The sequence below is a fragment of the Pongo pygmaeus genome, chromosome 8 (genome assembly GCF_028885625.2).
Source record: "Pongo pygmaeus isolate AG05252 chromosome 8, NHGRI_mPonPyg2-v2.0_pri, whole genome shotgun sequence".
Taxonomy (NCBI): domain Eukaryota; kingdom Metazoa; phylum Chordata; class Mammalia; order Primates; family Hominidae; genus Pongo; species Pongo pygmaeus.
The window spans coordinates 100,950,929-100,970,634 of NC_072381.2; the positions used below are offsets into that span (position 1 = coordinate 100,950,929).

General features: G+C 37.5%; 1 protein-coding gene across 3 annotated transcripts in view; it reads right to left on the reverse strand.

The window, feature by feature from the left end:
* Window positions 1-19,706, reverse strand: part of TCTN3 (tectonic family member 3) — a 28,442-nt gene continuing 8,736 nt past the window's right edge. The window contains exons 9-14 of one of the 3 annotated variants that reach the window (XM_063670019.1): window positions 18,847-18,972; window positions 17,857-17,964; window positions 17,439-17,539; window positions 16,988-17,141; window positions 14,790-14,927; window positions 1-875 (exon numbers count right to left, since the gene is read on the reverse strand). In XM_063670019.1, the coding sequence (XP_063526089.1) occupies window positions 642-875; window positions 14,790-14,927; window positions 16,988-17,141; window positions 17,439-17,539; window positions 17,857-17,964; window positions 18,847-18,972 (861 nt within the window). In that variant the 3' untranslated portion in view covers window positions 1-641. Of the gene's footprint in view, window positions 876-14,789; window positions 14,928-16,925; window positions 17,142-17,438; window positions 17,540-17,856; window positions 17,965-18,846; window positions 18,973-19,706 lie in introns of those variants that run through there. The other 2 variants (XM_054435961.2, XM_063670020.1) reach the window with 2 other exon arrangements.

Sequence of the window (19,706 nt, forward strand, 5' to 3'; positions counted from 1 at the left end):
TCTCAACCAGTTTTATTTTTCCTCACAATGAATGGAAGAAAAAGGCAGAAATAAATGGTAGGGTCATTTGCTAGTAGAAAAGAAAGCTGGGATTCCCCATTTACTTTGGAAACTGAGGAGAAAGAACTGCTTTCCCCACTCGTGTCTGGGCAAAGGGTGTGCCCAGATGTTGGCAAAGGAACCAGACAAAATCAACAGCCAGCAGTTTTCTGTTCCAAACAATTAGCTCCTCTATAGTCCAGAGGGAAGCTATTCCTGAGTTCACTCAAGGTGACAGCAGAAGTGTTTCTTTCTGCTTGGCCCAACTGTGCCTGAGGGCAGATGGATCCAGACCTTGTAAACATTCAGCTAGGTGTAACATAACCAGAAAGGCTGGAGGAAGGCTCTTGGCCTTCCCAGCTTGAGAAGTAGAGGGCCTCATGTGTACCTGGTGGCCTGCAGAGCCCAAAGCAGACAGCTATGATGAATAAAATATTTTTGTTGCTTTTCTAAAATAACTCCTTTCATATACAAGGATTCCTTCAGTTAGGTCCTCCTAAACGCTCTCTGGTCATGAGCAGGTGAGGATCTATTTAGCCAAGATAAGTGGCTGCCTCAGAGTTTCCCATAGGGAAAACTGAAATCTGATTATTTTCTTTTCTTCACGTAGTCTCTAGGTTGAGAACTCCAAGTAGTAAGAGGCACAGGATAAGGATGGGACAGACTGAGCATTTTTGAGAGAATACTCCTCTGCTGAATGCCATTTCGAAGGGAAAGAAGTCGAATGGCAATTTCCAGTCCATTTTGGGTTGGCCCCTTGGAGGCTCTGGCTTCTGGGTAATGTCCACAAAGTTCACAAGAGTTGTCAAAGATACTTCTGTAACTTGTTGAGAATCCTACAGGAAGAAAGTCAATGACAGGTCAGCGCTTGGTACCCATTCATATAGAACTCTAACTCGGCTATTATTATTACTTTCCCTGAAGAGAGAAAGGAATTATTCTAAGCAAGATATACCTTTATCTCATATTGGTCCTACATAGTTCTCTTTCAGTGAGACACAAGGAAATGAATTATCTTAGCAACAGTCAATGATAGCAGAACTGAACAGTTACACCTACCTAAACCCTGACTCTAGCTTCCCCTAGCTGGGGAGCTGCCTGATATCAGAGAGGCCACATGGCAAAACTGCTGCTCTTCCGTGTTTAGCAGTTCTACTCTATCAGAAGGCTCCAGGCTCTGAAACAGCACATATGTACAAGTGGAAGTAGTAGTAGCAATTCTATTCCTTCTCCAATGGCAGGAAAGAAAGGTCACTCACAGACTCTCAGGGTTGGAAGGATCCTTCCAACTATCCACGAATTCATGTCAAATAAAACAGATGTTCCTAGAAGAAGGGATCTTGTCATACTGACTCAAGCATCTGACCTAACAGATGTAGCTTTGGTAGATATGGCTGCAGCCTGATGATGTCTGGAATCATGTTTATCTAAAATGAATTCCCTTTGTTTTGACTCAACTCAACAAGCAAACTTTTTATTATAATTTTTGGACAGTAAATAATTATTTTGTTAAACTTGAAGATTTTCTTCATTCACCTTCCTTCACTCTGATGAACATATTATGCATTTGCTGTGGTCTTTGGCGACAGTAAGTACCAAGCTCTGGGAACATAATTTTGCCTGGAATAACTCTCCTAGGGACTGTCACTTGTTTGTTTTTAGAGACAGGGTCTTGCTCTGTCACCCAGACTGGAGTGGAGTGGTGCAATCATAGCTCACTGCAGCCTTGACCTCCTGGGCTCAAGTGATCCTCCTGCCTCAGCCTCCTGAGTAGCTAAGACTATAGGAGTGCACAACCACACCTGGCTAATTTTTTTTTTTTTTTTTTTTTGAGATGGAGTCTCACTCTGTCACCCAGGCTGAAGTGCAGTGGCACAATCTTGGCTCACCGCAACCTCCTTCAAACTTAGGCAGGGAAAAAGAGTATCAGTAGCCTCCTCAAACTCCCAAATCAGGGAATTTCTGTATCCTTGAGGTCATCCCATACCCAGAATTGAACTCTAATATAACTATTAACCCAAGAAAGCAACCTTTAGGCCAATGTCTGCTCAAGTATATATATTAATATCTTTATAGTGGTGTTTCAGTGGCTGAGACACCCCACATGACAAAAATTGTTCGAAATGAGTTGTTCTTTCAGAGTCACCCAGAATATGTGCTCATTAAGAGCTACTACTAGATTTGAAGACAGCGGCATAAAGACATGTCTTTTCCCTCTATATCTTAAAACCACTCCAATCCAACAAGAAACAAGATACAAAAACTCCATATTCACTGGAATGGGGAGACATCATAATATGTGAAAACAGAAAGCAGACGGCAGCAAGGTTTAACAGAGGGAAAGAAGGCCAAACCTGAAAGTTTTCAGAGACTAGACACAAGCAGATTTTCTCTGTGGAACTCTAAAGACTCAGTGACAGGAGGTAACAGAGGAAGGGATGAGGGATGGATGGAAAATCATTACTGAATGATATCCCTTCAATGCAATCAGGCAACTATTCCTTCTCCCCCTCAACAAGAGACTAAACAACTTAAGCCAGAGAAATTCTGGACTCAGGGACATTGGGCATAGAGAAGGACAGAGTGAGGCATGGAACGAAAAATGGGGAATTATCCCTTCTCTAATTTAGCTCTAAAATGCTTACAGATGGTTTTACACCCATACCCTTCAGTCAGGAGACTAGAGAGTTTTCTCTGGAAAAAATTAACAGTTTCAGCAAAGACACAAAGATACTAACTCCTCCACAGTGAAGGCCACAAGTCAGTCAGTGTCACCCACAATCACAGAGCTTTCAGTCAGCTTAACAGCTTACTCATATTTTGAATAGAGAGTTCAAGATTGACAAACATGGGGAAAGTTTCTCACCATAAAGAGAAAAACTGTACCAAATGAACAAAATAAACAACTCTGAGGAAACACAGACAATGAAAGATGAAGATGCAAAGTTGTTAGTATCTTCAGAGATACATGAAAAAAGATATTATAAAAAGAAACAGAATAAGAAAGAGCTTAGGTATTAAAAATCTGATGGCCAAAATAAAAATTCAGTAAAAAAGTTAAAAGTTGAGGATCTTTTTTAGGAAGAAAAAAAGATAAGGAGATAGACGACGAGAGAAAAGAAAAAGAAACAGAGATTCAATCTAGTGACACCCTAACAGATTAATAGGAGTTCCAAAAAAAAAAAAAAAAAAAAAGAGAGATCAGAGAAAAGAGTGGGAAGGAAATTATTAATCATGTAATAATAATAGAAAATTCTCAGAACTGAGTTTCAGAGTAAAAAATTTGGTATAATGAATGAAGAAAATATCTACTCAAGGCATACACTTGTGAAAACTTCAGACTACTAAGAATAAAAAGATCTTAAAATGGCTTCTGAACAGCAATATTGGAAACTAGAAGACAATGAAAGAATGCCTTCGAAATTGTGAGTGAAAATAATTTTCAATCTAAAATGTTCTATCTAACCAAATGATCATTTAAGCATGATGATGATGATGATGATGATTGAATAAAGATATTTTCAGACAATGTGAACTAAAGAAAATAATACTTTACATGCATCTTCCCCCCCAGATTATTAGACTCTAAGCTCTATAAACACAAGAGAATAAACCAAGAAAAAGGAAGAAGTAGTGTCCAGTAAACAGTGAATCTAAGACAAGTAAGAATAATTCCCTAGATAGCAGTACAAGGAAAGTCCCATGACCACTGCGGGGCAGCAACTAGTCCACACTACATCAGGTTATGGGTTTATGGAGGTCTCCATGAAGAAAATATGCAGGAAAATGTGGAACTGATAGATAATATGGCAAGTTCAACTGTTTGAAAAACTGCATTGAGAGAAATTTTACAGAGCTGTTGAAGAGTGTGAGAAGCCTTAGCTATTAGCTCAAAGAAAACTAAGAGTGAAATAGGTAATTATTAATTTCAGAAAAAATAAAAAGTTCCACAAAAATTGAATACTTGCCACAGCATGCATATTTACATAAACATCATGATGAAACATTGAATACTGATTTAATAATTTGATGTAAATACACTGGGAGAGTGGTGGGAGGGGTAGGAGGAAAATAACTGACCTACAAAAATAGAAAGTCATTATCTGTGAAACAGGTAAGTCAAGGATAACTAAGTGTTCAACAGCATAGTAGGGTGACTATATTAATAACAATATATTGTGTATTTCAAAATAGATAGAAGAGGAGATTTTAAATGTTCCCAACCACAAAGAAATGACAAATGTTCAAGGTGATGGGTATCCTAAATACTGATTTGATCATCACATAGTGTATGAATTTATCAAAATAACACATGGATCCTTGACTCCTTCCCCCCTCAACCTCCACATCTACATAGTCAAGTCTTACCTGTGGCATCTCTAAATCTGAATTCTGTCAATTCTCAAAGCCCTCCAAACTCCCACCCAAGTTCAGGCCTTCAGTATCTGCTGGTGAATGTCTACACAGATTAGAACTGTTCACCTCAGGGGTGCCTCACACCTTCCATGGATGATGTCTATCTGCTTCACCTCTCTATAACTAGTTTCAGGCATAGTACTTGGCACACAGTAAGCACTCAATAAAGATTTTTTTTTTTAAACAAATGAGTGGAGATTTATTTTGGAGGTAGGGAACTAACATAATAAGAGATTAATAAATCACAAAGTAGAAAGTATGTCACAGGTATTTAAGAGTTAGCAATTACAGATCTATTTGACCCTTTTTCCTTCCCATCACATGGTAACAGGATCTTAATGGTTGTGCTTAATTAATTCATGTATTTATTAACAAATATTTCAAATGAAATGCTTATTCTGCATTTATTTTTAAAATTGCCTCCATAATTGTATAGAAGTTTGGAGTAAATGCAGCCTAGTAGATAGTCCAATTAAAAGGAGCTTAAATTGCACTTACTAGGTAACCAGATACTACCGAATGTTATTGACCTATTTCATTTTATTTTTATTTATTTATTAAGACAGGGTCTCACTCTGATTGCCCAGGCTGGAGTGCAGTGGTGCAATCTTGGCTCATTGCAGCCTTGACCTCTCCTGGATCAGGTGATTCTCCCACCTCAGTCTCCCGAGTAGCTGAGGCTCAGGCGTGTGCCACCTCGCACAGCTAATTTTTTGTATTTTTTTTTTTTAGTAGAGATGGTGTTTCGCCATGTTACCTAGGCTGGTCTCAAATTCCTGCACTCAGGCAATCCACCTGCCTCTGCCTCCAAAATGCTGGGATTACAAGTATGAGCCATCACGCCTGGCCTATTTTATTTTTTGAGACAGGGTCTCACTCTGTCTCCCAAGCTGGAATGCAGTGGTACAAACACGGCTCACTGCACCCTCAACCTCTTAGAATCAAGCAATCCTCCCACCTCAGCCTCCCAAGTAGCTAGGACTACAGGTGCATGCCACCATGCCCAGCTAATTTTTTGATGTTTTGTAGAGATGGGGTCTCACTATGTTATCTGGGCTGGTCTTGAATCCCTAGGCTCAAGTGATCCTCCCACCTCAGCCTCCCAAAGTGCTGAGATTACAGGTGTGAGCCACTGCACCAGCCTATTGACCCGTTTTAGAATTTTAGTATCACATGAAGAACAAGGTTCTTTGAGTATATTCAGTATGTTTTATTTTGATTCTCAAGTCTAAAGTTTTTCCATTTGTGTTTTAAGAGTTACAGCTAGGCAAAATTAGAGAATTCACTGTTTATTTAGTGTGTGCAACAGGAAGAGCACTGGGGAAAAATAACTCCCTCAAAATCTGGTCACCTCATTTCTTTTATCAAGACAGACAAAAGATACATAGCCCAGTCAGCACATTTCATTTACTGTGGGTCCAGTTCTGTTATGTATGGTTGACTTAATTTATTTCTACTTTAAGCTATAATATTTCATGATGTTTACTTAAGAAATTACCACCAGCAATTCTGTTTTAACACTTTGTAAAGTTTGGGGGGTTATTTGCTTCAATTCAATTTACAGTACAATAAAATCCTTTGTCCCAAAATAAGATTTACTTTGTAACAACATGAAGAGCTTAGATTAGGTTACATTAGGCTTTGGTAATAAGAAGTATACCCTATATATTACATCTGCATGATCACAATTTTTAAACCATTATATGTTAATACCCTATGTAAAATCAGTACAAATAAAAACTATTAAAGAAAAAGTTGTGGATACTATCTTTTAGGTGTGTTTTTGTAGCTGCATTCAGACTATCAACTAGAACAAATTCATCTTTGGTACAAGTGTGTAACTCATTAATGAGCTGTAAGAGTTCCTTATTTTACATATACAAGAACTTTATCAGACACATATATTACAGACTCAGGCGTGTGCCACCTCACTCAGCTAATTTTTTGTATTTTTTTTTTTAGTAGAGACAGGGTTTCACCATGTTGGTCAGGCTGGTCTCAAACTCCCGACCTCCGGTGATCCGCCCGCCTTGTCTCCCAAAGTGCTGGGATTACAGGCGTGAGCCACTGTGCCCGGCCTCTCATGTTTTTTTAAATGTCTTTTGGTTGGTGTTAATATTTTTATTGAGGTATAATTTATAAACAATAAAATATATACATCTTAAGTATTTAGTTCAATGAGTTTTGCCAATTATATATGCTTTATAGCCAATACCCAAAGCAAAGTCTGGAGTATGTCCATTATTTCAGAGCTCCTTCGTGTCCCTTTCCAGTCTATTCTCTGTCCCTTTCCCAGAAGTAGCCACTTTCTGACTTTTATCATTAAAAATTAATTATTATTATTATTATGTGTGTGTGTGTGTGTGTGTCTGGTTTCTTTCACTAAAGATAAATGTTTCTGACATTCATCTATGTTGTTCTGTGTATCAGTAATTCATTCTGTTTTACTGCTAAGTAGTATTCCATTGTGTGAATGTATCATAATTTGCACATTCTCCTCAAGATGGATATTCGGGTTGTTTCCAGTTTTGAGCGATTATGAATAGGGCTGTTATAAACTTTCTTGCACAAGCCTTTTTTGGGGCATATGTTTTAATGTCTCTTGGGTAAACACCTAGGAGTAAAATTGCGGATTCATACGGAAGATGCATTTGTAAAAGTTTAGACCAATTTTCATATCTACTAGCAATGTATGAGAATTCCAGTTGTTCTACGTTCTTGGAACATGATTGTCAGAGTCTTTTTTGTTTTAGCCATTCTTGTGGGCATGAAGTAGTAGTGCACGGTTTTAATTTGCATATCTCTAATGATTAATGATGTTGAACACCTTTCCATGTTTATTGATCAATTGTTTATCTCCATTTGTGAAGTATCTGTTCAAATCCTTTTTTTTTTTTCTTTTAAGATGGAGTCTTGCTCTGTCGCCCAGGCTGGAGTGCCGTGGCATGATCTCGGCTCACTGCAATCTCTGCCTCCTGGGTTCAAGCAATTCTCGTGCCTCAGCCTCTGAGGTAGCTGGGACTACAGGCATGCGTCACCATGCCCAGCAAATTTTTGTGTTTTTAGTAGAGATGGGGTTTCACCATGTTGGCCAGGCTGGTGTCAAACTCCTGACCTCAAATGATCCACCCACCTCAGCTTCTCAAAGTGCTGGGATTACAGGTGTGAGCCACCACACCAGGCTGAAGTATCTGTTCAAATCTTTTGCCCATTTTTAGTTTGTCATTGTATTATTTATTTGTAAAAGGTCTTTTTATATTCTAGATATGTGTCTTTTGTCAGATAAACTATTGAGAAACTTTTTCTCCCAAACTAGCCTGTTTTCTCATTTTCATAATGGTATCTTTTGGTGAGCAGAGATTTTTAATTTTGCTAAAGTCCAATTTATCATTTTTAAAGTTGATGGTCAATGATTTTTTTATTTCTTGTCTAAGAAATCTTTGCTTTCTTCAAACTTATAAAGATAGTCTCTTATGTTTCTTTTAGAAGCTTTATAATTCTGGATTTTATGTATTGGTCTATGATCCAGACATAAGTACTCTATGTCTGGACTGAGATACAAGTTAGAGTTCATTTTTCCCCCATATGTTCACCCAGTAGTTCCAGTTTCATCCAGTTGTTCCAGCACCAACTTTTAAAAAATTGCAATAGTTTTTGAGGTACAGATGGTTTTTGGTTACAGGGATGAGCTCTTTAATAGTGATTTCTGAGATTTTAGCAGCACCAACTGTTAAAAAAAGAAACTTTCTTTTTTTTTTTTCAGGGCAGGTGGCTCATGCCTGTAATCCCAGAACTTTGAGAGGCTAAGGTTGGAGGAACACTTGAGACCAGGAGTTTGAGACCATCCTGGGCAACATAGTGAGACTTCATCTCAACAAAAAATTAAATAGTTGGGCATGGTGGCATGTGCCTGTAGTCCTAGCTACCTCGGGAGGTTGAGGCAGGAGGATCACTTGAGCCCAGGAATTCGAGGCTGCAGTGAACAATGATGGCACCACTTCACTCCAGCCTGGGCTGTAACACAATAAGACCCTGTCTCTAAGAAGTAAATAGATAAATACTTGAAAAAATTTTTCCCATTGAACTGATGTGATTTATGAACCTATTTTTGAACTCTATTCTGTCCCATTGGTCTATTTGTCTATCCTTATACTAGAGTACCACTCTGTCTGAGATTTGGAGTAAGTCTTTAAATCAAGTACTGTAAGTCCTCCAACTTTGTTCTTTTTCAAAATTGTTTTGGCTATTCTAAGTTCTTAGCATTTCCATTTAAATTTTAGAATCAGCTCATCAATTTCTATAAAAATGCCTTCTAGGATTTTATTGGGTCTGCATTAAATCTACAGATCCATTTGAGGATAGAAATCTTAATGTTAAGTCCTCTTCATGAACCATTTATTTAGATCTCCTTTATCTCAGTGATGTTTTATAGTGAAGAGGTCTTGCATCTTTTTGCTAAATTGTTCCTAAGTAATTTTTCCATGGTATTGTAAATGAAACTGAATAAATTCATTTTTAAATAACATCTAGTTATTTTTAGAGTTTCCTAGTGACTTTAAGTTTAATTTTACAAAAGCAGTAAATTATAAAGTTAAAGAATATAAAAATAATAAAACCATATTTCTACCACTAAGAATACCATTATTAATATCTACATTTTATCTATACACACAGATATCCATATGTATATTTTTAACCACATGAGATCATACTGTACAGGCTGTTTTGTAATCTGCTTTAAAAAAATAGCGTCTACCTCTTCATGTCAATAACATTTCTTTCTATCTAAAATATAGTCCATATTCAAGTTTCCCTAACTATCCCAAAAGGTGCTTTACATTTCTTTGTCCAAATCAGACTCCAAACTGCATCTGTATGTTATATCTACAAGTCTCTTTTAATTTAACACAATCAGATATGGTGATTTCTATTATGAATGTTAGACTTTATTTAATAAAGCATATTGCCACTCCAGCCAGAGAGACAAGCAAGACCCCATCTCTAGAATGAATGAATGAATAAATAAATAAATAAATAAATAAAGTGTGTTGTAAATGTCCATGTAAAGGTAATTTTTCCTTAAATATCTCCATTTTTTTTCCTTAGGGATAAACATATTTGAGAGAGAAGCCAATGAAAATCTGTAAATTCCCTAACTTATTCTAAAGATGTCAATGAAGTTATCCAAATTTTCAAATGAGTCATTGAGAATGAATATCTTACAGGATAAAGGTGGTTAAATGTCATGTATCAGGCAGAGATTTCAAGTGGTTATATGTTTTATTTTATTTGGATTTGAAACAGGGTCTCGCTCCGTTACCCAGGTTGGAGTTCAGTGGCGCGATCAAGGCTCACTGCAACCTCCGCCTCTCGGGTTCAAGCAATTCTCCTGCCTCAGCCTCCGGAGTAGCTGGGATTACAGGCATGTACCACCACGCCCGGCTAATTTTTGTATTTCAGTAGAGACAGGGTTTTGCCGTTTTGGCCAGGCTGGTCTCAAGCTCCTGACCTTAAGTGATCCATCTGTCTCAGCTTCCAAAGTGCTGGGATTACAGGTGTGAGCCACCACGCCTGGCTGGTTATATATTTTAACATAGGAAACATTAAGCAAACTTTGAAAAGTTCTTTTTGAAAAAAGGTAATAAAACAATTAAAAAATAAACCCCAGCTGAATGAACTAGGTCAGTTTCTTCAATGCTAGCTATTAGGAAACCACAGAAGGAGGCAAAGTACTTCTATAGTCTAATAGTTCATTAAGAGATAAAGGCAAATAGTAGTTGATTGATCCTTGTGAAAGAAAGATTTCAGTGACAGAAACTACTGATGAGTCATGGTTATTAAGTCTACTTACTGGTGGTGCTACAACTGTCCCTTATTGGAAGAGAGGTCAGTTAGTATTCTCCAAGACATTAACAAAAAAGAGAAAGAGAATCCCTTCTTACTAATCCCGTCACTTCCTAGCCCTTTCTATTGTAGTAATTATTTCTAAAATCTAATGTTGAATTACTCTTAATTATTGTTTCTTATCTTTCCTAGCATGCTGCCTGTTTAATTACAAGATTGTGGCAGAGGTTCTTAGCCTGGCTTCAAAAAATCAATAATCCCTGGAACAACATAAGGAATGTTGCATGTCTGCATTTTTCTAGTAAGTCAATAGTGTTAAACAGATTCTGTCGATGGAGTCCATAAGATTCAGAACCACTAAGACAGGCAGCTAGATTGGCAATTTTTCTAGCATATGTTACTTGACTGTGGTATAAAACATAGCCAACTTTCAATTATAATAAATAAAAGACATTTATTAAATGAAACAGTTATGAAATATAGTCAGAGATGTATCCTCTGAAAGTGTTTTTCAAATTGCAAATTGTGACCCACTAGTGGGTTGTGTTTAGCATTTAAAAAACAAAAACAAAACCAAAATAAACCAGAATAGAAAATATCTTTTTTTTTCTTTCTTGAGAAAAAGTCTTGCTCTTCGCCCAGGCTGGAGTGCAGTGGCAACATCTTTGCTCACTGCAACCTCTGTCTCACAGGTTTGAGTAATTTCCAGGTAATTTTTGTATTTTTAGTAGAGACAGGGTTTCACCACGTTGGCCAGATTTGGTCTCGAACTCTTGAACTTAAGGGATCTGCCCACCTTGGCCTCCGAAAGTGCTAGGATTATAGGTGTGAGTCACTGTGCCCGGCCAGAAAATATCACATTTTCTGTTGTGATACTGAAAATCACAAATTGTGGGTGCACTGGGTATAGTAAGGGCATTGTTTCATAAAACTTTTATGCCTATTTTATGTACATGTGTGTTGTAAACTCGGTCATGATATAAAATATATTTTCTTACCATGGATGATAGTCAACAAAGGTTGAAAAACATTGCTTTAATACCTGCTTTTCTCTTTTGTTTTGCCTCAAAACTTCTTGATACTCCACTTCTATAGAAGCTTGGAACCAAAAAAGTTAACGATGATAAAATTGATAATGATGATATCAAGAGTAATATTTACTGAATATATACTACGTGCCAGGAACTGTGCTGTTTTACTTTAATGATTTCATTTAATCTGTACAACCCAATGAGTATTATTAATTTCCATTTTATAGAAGAGAAAACAGATTTAGAGAAGTAAAATAACTTGATTTATACCTAGGTCTGTCTGACTGAAAGCCCATGCTTACCACATAAACTGCAGACAATGGATCTCTTGATAATCTAAAGAGTAGATGATTCACTTGGTGATAAACATGAATTAAATATTATAATTTTAGAAAGGTTTAGAGCCACGGTCCTGTGATGCTACATTGCCCTTTAAATTCACTTATTGTTTTGGTTTCAGTTGATACTGCATATTCCTTAAAACTAGTTGTTTCCTAGAGATATATTTTATTTTTTAATTTAAAAGGTTTATATGTAGGCATGACATATGATGTGTTTTATTAATTCTCAAATTTAAAGATCCCTTTAGAACCCTAAATAATATAAAATTATAAGTGGCAGAATACCATATGAACAAATGCTATTTACCTCATGGGTTTGTTGTGAGAATTCAACACTTACAAAAAACACTGATAAAAAATACCACTAGTATCTGTCACACAGTAAATGTTCAATAAATGTTTATCTATTATAATAATCATACAAAAAGATAGTGAAGTCTACACAGTTGTTTGTTTGTTTGTTTGTTTTTCTGTATTTTCCCTCTACTTTACTGTTTGTCCTTGGGAATGGTCCAAAAATTTTGCTACTTCACTTTTTATAGAAAGAGGAATTTAAATGTTTCTATAGCTATATATTTACAATGAAAAAGCATGCAGATAGTTCAGTTCACAATGCAACTGACCATCTAGCAGCTTGAGTTCAAGGTTTATAAACACAAATGCCTACCAGCCTAAGCAGATAACCTGAAAGAGAAGCAGGATGGTGAAGGGTGGGTTGGCTTAGGTTGTACGAATGCAGAACAGGGTAGAGTACTCTTTCTAAAAGTGGGTATCACCATTCAGCAACTGAAGATTTTATGCCATGCAGGAATATAATAGGGTTTATACTGTCAGATTTTCAATTGAAGTTGGAAATCTGGATGTCTGGGCAAATTCTTGATTCTTAAATGTTGGCATAAACTTAAATAACAAAATGCTTTGGGGGCCAAACAAAACAAGTCTATAGACTAAATGCAGCATATAGACTGGCAGTTTGCCACTCAGCTTTAGTTTTATGCCATCACTTAGATATTCTAAGCTGACCAACACAGCCTAGGTAAGAATATCATAAACTACAAACTTTCAAAGGGTGTCCAGTGGAGTAGGGAGAAGCATCCCAGAAGGTATACATTCTGCAAGTGTAACTCCTCTTTTTTATTTTAAAAGCTTTAGATGTACACTAGCTTTCTTTTGATAAGCTATTGCTATTCTGAGAAAAAAATTTCACAAAAGGCTGGGCATGGTGGCTCACGCCTGTAATCCCAGCACTTTGGGAGGTCGAGACAGGTGGATCACCTGAGGTCAGGAGTTTGAGACTAGCCTGGCCAACATGGTGAAACTCCGTCTTTACTAAAAATACAAAAAATTAGCTGGGCGTGGTTGCAGGTGCCTGTAGTCCCAGCTACTCGGGAGGCCGAGGCAGGAGAATCACTTGAACCCGGGAGGTGGAGGTTGCAGTGAGCCGAGATCACGCCACTGTACTCCAGGCTGGGAAACAAGAGTGAAACTCTGTCTCAAATAAAAAAAAAAAAAAAAAATTCACAAGATGTCCTAGACAAAAAGCCTGTGTGGATAGAGAAGTGATTTCAAGTTAAGGACAAATAATCATAAATGCATAAAGAAAAAATGAGTATGTTTATCTGACTTCTGGAGAAAACGTGCATTCGAGATTGAAGAAGTAAAAAAATTTTCTTTATTATAGAAGGAAATGCTTGCATTTGATAAACTTTTATAAGTTTCATATAAGTATGAAATGATACTTTTAAGATATGTTTTATTATAAGCTTATTATAAGCATTATAAGATATAAGTATCATTTCATAACTCCTTATACTTTTATAGGAGCATAGCATCTTTCATGGGGATGAGCTGGTTAGCCCATAAAGTGAAAATTTTTACACAAAATTACCTTTGCAAATCACTCAAATCACACTTAGTAAAGGAACGTGGTTTTGTATATACCATACCACATCTTAATACATTCAAACAATTAATTTTTACTTAATAATTGGAACAGATAATGTTTCTTCAATTGAATGAAGCACAGCTAAAATTCTCAACTCTCGCCCACTTAGGCCAGTTAAAGTGAATGACTGTAGTGTGGTTTTGTAGAGGGGACAAACTAACCTGAAAAGCTAACTTCTGCTAAATACTAGAAAAAGATATCAGTTAAAATACCCAGACAAAAAAGAGGCACTGAGTGACTTCAATGCCTAAAGTAACCAGAGATGTGGAAATCCACAGTGAGCAGTCCCCTGGGTATCTTTCCAAACAACACAGTAACTAAAAAATATAATTGAATGTTCTCATTAATACAGTTTCTGGTAACCTGAGTGTTGACCCCATTTCTAGGCAAAGAGAAATAACTTGCCCAACCCTGTTGTGAGGGAGACTCAAAGGTATTTTACTTCTGACCTAAATGTAGTCTCAAGTTTACTTCATTTCTGGGATGTTAGTACAGTGCAACAGATAAGAATTTAAATGTTTGATTTTCATTATAAGTTACTAAATTGGCATGCCAGTTTATATGTGAATAACTTCACCAGGACCTAGTCATTTCTAAGTAAAATGAAAATACCATGTTTTTAAACTTCTATAGCTAAAGATTGGTTTAAACACCAAGGCAGATGCTAAAGTTCTCCTAAGGCACATAATAAACAATAGGTATATGTTTGCTACAGATTAAAAGTGTTCATTTAATGGAGCAGATACAACCAAGAACTGGTGGCTATAAACTAGTCACAGCGGTAACTTTAATCACAATCAACAGGCTCAGGGACTCACATATAACTGTGTGGCTGACAGTTTGAACAATTATGAAAGGTGTTTTCTGTGGTTGAATCAATCAGAATAGTAATAATGGTAGGATTACTGAAAAGAAATTAACCTGTACTGTAATCTGGGGTCAGATTTTTTTTTTAAAAAAGGATATAAGCTGTATTCATGACAACATGTTAATTTCAGTAATCAGGCAGGGTGAATAGACTTGACAATTAATTATGTCAGCTCACTTTAAACAAACATTGGTTGCTAACATAAATTAGCTCTTGGAAGGTAAAAAATGATTTGGTTAACAAATGACTGATAAGACAATCTAGGCTTTGCAAGGCTTAGTAGTCCTTTATGAGCCATGACTTACCTGTATGGACTGGCAGTGGTATAAGAATCGAACTCCTGATACATGAGCTTGTGGGTTGGACAGGAGACCTACATATGCCCACAATACCTGGATCTCCAGGGAAACTGGTATGAGACAGCAGGAAGTACAGTTCATAGCCTGCAGAAGGGTAAAGAAGCATCTGCTTGAATTGCCTGATGGTTGCCTGTAGTCAATCACCATGCATTAAGCCATTGTTTCTTAAGCATTATTCAGTAATAAGGAAGGCAATGTAGCTTAGTGGAAGAACACAAAAGTTCACAATAAGACTATGTTATTATTCCTGATCTTTTTTTTTTTTTTTTTTTTTTTGAGACGAAGTCTCGCACTGTTGCCCAGGCTGGAGTGCAGGGGCGCGACCTTGGCTCACTGCAACCTCTGCCTCCCAAGTTCAAGTGATTCTCCTGCCTCAGCCTCTCAAGTAGCTGGGATTACAGGCGCCCACCGCTACACCTAATTTTTTTTTTTGTATTTTTAGTACAGACAGGGTTTCACCATGTTGGCCAGGCTGGTCTTAAACTCCTGACCTTGTGATTTGCCTGTCTTGGCCTCCCGAAGTGCTGGGATTACAGGCAAGGCCCACCACGCCTGACCTCTGATCTGTTTTTTTTTTTTGAGATGGAGTCTCGCTCTGTTGCCCAGGCTGGAGTACAGTGATGTGATTTCAGTCCACTGCAACCTCCGCCTCCTGGACTCAAGTGATTCTCCTGCCTCAGCCTCCCCAGTAGCTGGGATTACAGATGCCCGCCACTATGCCTGGCTAATTGTATTTTTAGTAGAGACAGGGTTTCACCATGTTGGTCTGGTCTCAAACTCCTGACTTCAAGTGATCTGCCCGCCTCGGCCTTCCAAAGTGCTGGGATTACAGGTGTGAGCCATGGCACCTGGCTTCATTGATTAATTTAAATAACAGTTACTGAGTATCTCCTATGTGTGAGGTGCTTAGTAGGCACTGGCTTGAGCAGATCATGTGGCTAAAGTAAAGGATTTGAATACAGGAGCACTGTAAAGTCAAAGAAGATGATACATAAGGGTTAGATTATGAAGTGCATCCAAGTAGTCTGGAAGCCATCAGAGAACCTCAAAAGTTTCTAGAACAGAAACATAGTATACCTAATGCAGTACTCCAGGAGGATTAATTGCAAGATGCACAAAGGCATATCATTCTATATGGTTTCGATTTTTAACCAGATAATGCATTTTCATGTAAGTAATTGTAAAAATGTAAATTTTTATAATTACAATAGAAAGAGCACAATTTTAACCTCATGAAACTCTGTGCTGACCAAATATTCAGGAATACAAAATATTTGAAATATATGAGATTTTTGAACAGAAATCTGTAGATCATCTGCCTTCAAATTTTTTTCTAAGTAAGGAAAATACATTAGGTGTTTTAAACCTAACCTGAAATAATGACTTCAGGCTGGGAACAGTGGCTTATGCCTGTAATCCCAGCACTTTGGGAGGCCAAGGCAGGAGGATCACTTGAGCCCAGAAGTTTGAGATCAATCTGGACAACATAGTGAGATCTTGTCTCTACAAAAAAATCAAAAAATTATCTACGCATGGTGGCATGTGCCTGTGGTCCCAGCTATTCGAGGGGCTGAGGTGGGAGGATAGCTTGGGCCCAGAAGGTTGAGATTACAATGAGCCATGATCGTGCTACTGCACTCCAGCCTAGGTAATAGGGCAAGATCTTGTTTTAAAAAAAAAAAAAAAAAAAAAAAAAAAAGGCCAGGCGGAGTGGCTCACGCCTGTAATCCCAGCACTTTGGGAGGCCGAGGCAGGTGGACCACAAGGTCAGGAGTTCAAGACCAGCTTGGCCAATATGGTGAAACCTCGTCTTTACTAAAAATACAAAAATTAGCCAGGTGTGGTGGCAGGTACCTGCAGTCCCAGCTACTAGGGAGGCTGAGTGAGGCAGGAGAATCCCTTGAACCCGGGAGGTGCAGGTTGCAGTGAACTGAGATCACGCCACCGCATTCGAGCCAGGGCAACACAGTGAGACTCCATCTCAAAAAAAAAAAAAAAGGCTTCAAGTGGGCATGATTTCTTATACTCTTCCTTCTATGACAAACACATTATCTATGGAGACAAGACTGGTTTTAAACTTACTATCCATGATTTACAAAGGGGTAAAAATGAGTCTTCATCAGAAAGTATATTTCTCTCCTTACTGAAATGCTGCAGTGCCTGTTGAGGATCCTGGTCCACCCTCCTTTCTGGACTGGGTCAGCATTACCAAAGATGGCAACATGCTCTGGTCTGGGCGTTCCACGAAGAGTCTGATAAATCTCCTGCTGCAAGTGGCTGCAGTCTGCTTTCTTCAACCTATAATTAAATACCATGGAGGCTGCAGTCCAATGCTAACATAATAATATACCCATATTAGTACTGTATATCTAACCAGACATTGGAAATAATATAAAATAGACCAGAGGGTATAATCCTTAGTAGGTATTAACGACTGCCAGAAAACTTAGCAATATCAACACTATTTAGACTAAAAGACTATTCCTGACTAGCATCTTCCGAACTGTCATTAAAAATATAAAAGTTACCATATCAACATATTCCCTACATATTCCCGATGAAATTGCAGGAAATGATGCGGAAGCAAAGAACTACCTGAGCTTGCATCCAGATATTGCATTCACTCCAAACTGTACTTCATGTCTGTTAACAGAGCAACTTCCATTACCCTGGCTCTGTAAGAGGGTCATCCAAGGCGGAAAAGTGATGATCAAGGACATCATAACAGAAAAAAAAAGGAGGCAGCATTGCAAAATTTATGTTCTCATTCTCCTTTAATGCTATTTATTTTGTATTACTATCATAATGTTCGAGTCACAAATTTGTTTTTTTCCTCAAAAAACCACAGAGAGACAACTAGATTCCAAAAATGATTAATCATATATTAGTATATAAGTACCTCATTAAAATGAACAAAAAATTCCTCACCTTTGGCTAGTCTAACATAAGTTTGAAAGCCTTTGCAACTTTTCTCATTAGGCTGCAACAGGCCACCCAGCTCTAAAAAGGATACTGAGTAACTTATATCACCAGTCAGAGCCAAGAGTGGCTTCCCAACTATATAGCCAGGATTCCCACTTCTAGGACTGGTGACAGAAGCAGCTGTGCTCTGTTGAAAAGCCTGCAGAAACAGTGAAGAGAAGTCAATTATGGAGGTAAGCATACTTTCCCACCTCCCACTGCTTGGCTTCACCATACCCTTCGTTAAGGCAAGGAAATGCAGTAAGTGAGCTACACTGAACAATCTGGCTTCTTTCCACAGTGTAACATTTTCTTCTTTCACTTTTTTTAATTCACTAAAATAAATCCTTCATAATCTGAATATTGAATTTCACAATATGCTACTTTTACCAAGGATTACAACCAAGAATCTACTAAGGATCCCTTAACCCTCTTTCTAAAAAATTACTAGCAATTGAGCAATAATAACACAGCCTGGTTAAAATCTGAAGAATTTAAATGCAATTAAAAATATATATATTTTAATTAACTATAGATGTTCCAGAGACGAGCTCTGAGAGACACAGCAGTTGGTTGATCACCTGACAGTAGAGTTGAGAAAATCTATGCTGGGTTCAAAAAGAGGAAAGAAGTAGCAGAAAGCCAAATGGCGCTGATTAAGACTGAACACTCAGATTAAGTGGGAAATGAGTAAAATGCTGACTGCCCAGAAATATGAGAAAAGCTAGTTAAAGAATTTTTGTAGGTGTTGGCTGAATTTATGATTCAAAATGACTATAAAAAAAGTTTTGATTTGAGACTGAAGTCCTGCTTTGTTGGGGGCCAAATAGAGAATTGGAGAAAATGTTAATGAGTAAACACTTGTAGAATAACTACAACTTGTAGTAAAATTATGGAATATTAAATGTTGAGGCCTCAATCGACAGACTGAACTAGGCCTTCATGTTCTTATTCTATTTCACATGTATTACAGAAGCAAAGAAATTATTTCTAACCCGATATTTCTTCCCCTCTAAATCCCCTATAAGAGAAGGGCCCTAACCCTGAAGTGAAGGATGAAGTGTTGCTGTAAGGAAGCGCCTGGCTCAGCAGTCAGGTTGGTTTGTCCCAAACTGACAGAAACCTTCTGGATTCCAAAAGTCCCATTGGTCTCTATCTCATAGGTGACCTGAAATGCAAAAAAGAATCAATTAATAAAAAGTAGTTATTGGGCCGAATATGTTTAGGACAGAAGATTTTGTCTTCAAGGGTGTTATTATAACTAAATGAGGCAGACTGAAACAGTAATGTTAAAAATGCCAAACACAAATACTATGAAAGATAAAGATGATTTCATATTATATTTGTATATAAAAAAGAAACTGGATAGAGCTCTTTAAAAGGGTTCATGGGTAGGTGAGTTTTTGGTAGGAATTGAAAGAGAAGAAAAATAAGTTGATTACGGACAGAGGAGGGCAAGTAGAAACAGGCAGAGGTGAGCACGAAACAGAAATCCGGTTTACTTGGCTCTCACAATGTTTGAGAATTAATAAAGATAGTTGCTGGGGATACAAGTTGCAGGCAATTGAAATTTCTGAGCATAGTCTTTAAGAAGATGCTTTATGATAATTCTTACTTTTTAAGGTTAGATTGTTTAGAGAACAGAGGAATAGAAGTTGATTAATCTACTTCAGAGTTTCAGATGATACTGTGTCAAGAGAAGAAAATGTGGTCAGTCAGTAAGAATCAGTAACAGACTGCAGGTGGGCAATGGAAGAGGTGTCAGAAATAATTTTAATGTCCTGGACCTGAAATACTGGAGGATGGTGGTGATGGAAATAACTGAAACGTGGTAGGGAGGATAATGGGCTCAATTATGGACAAGTTTAATTTCAAACTTGTTGGGAATTGTTGAAATTCACA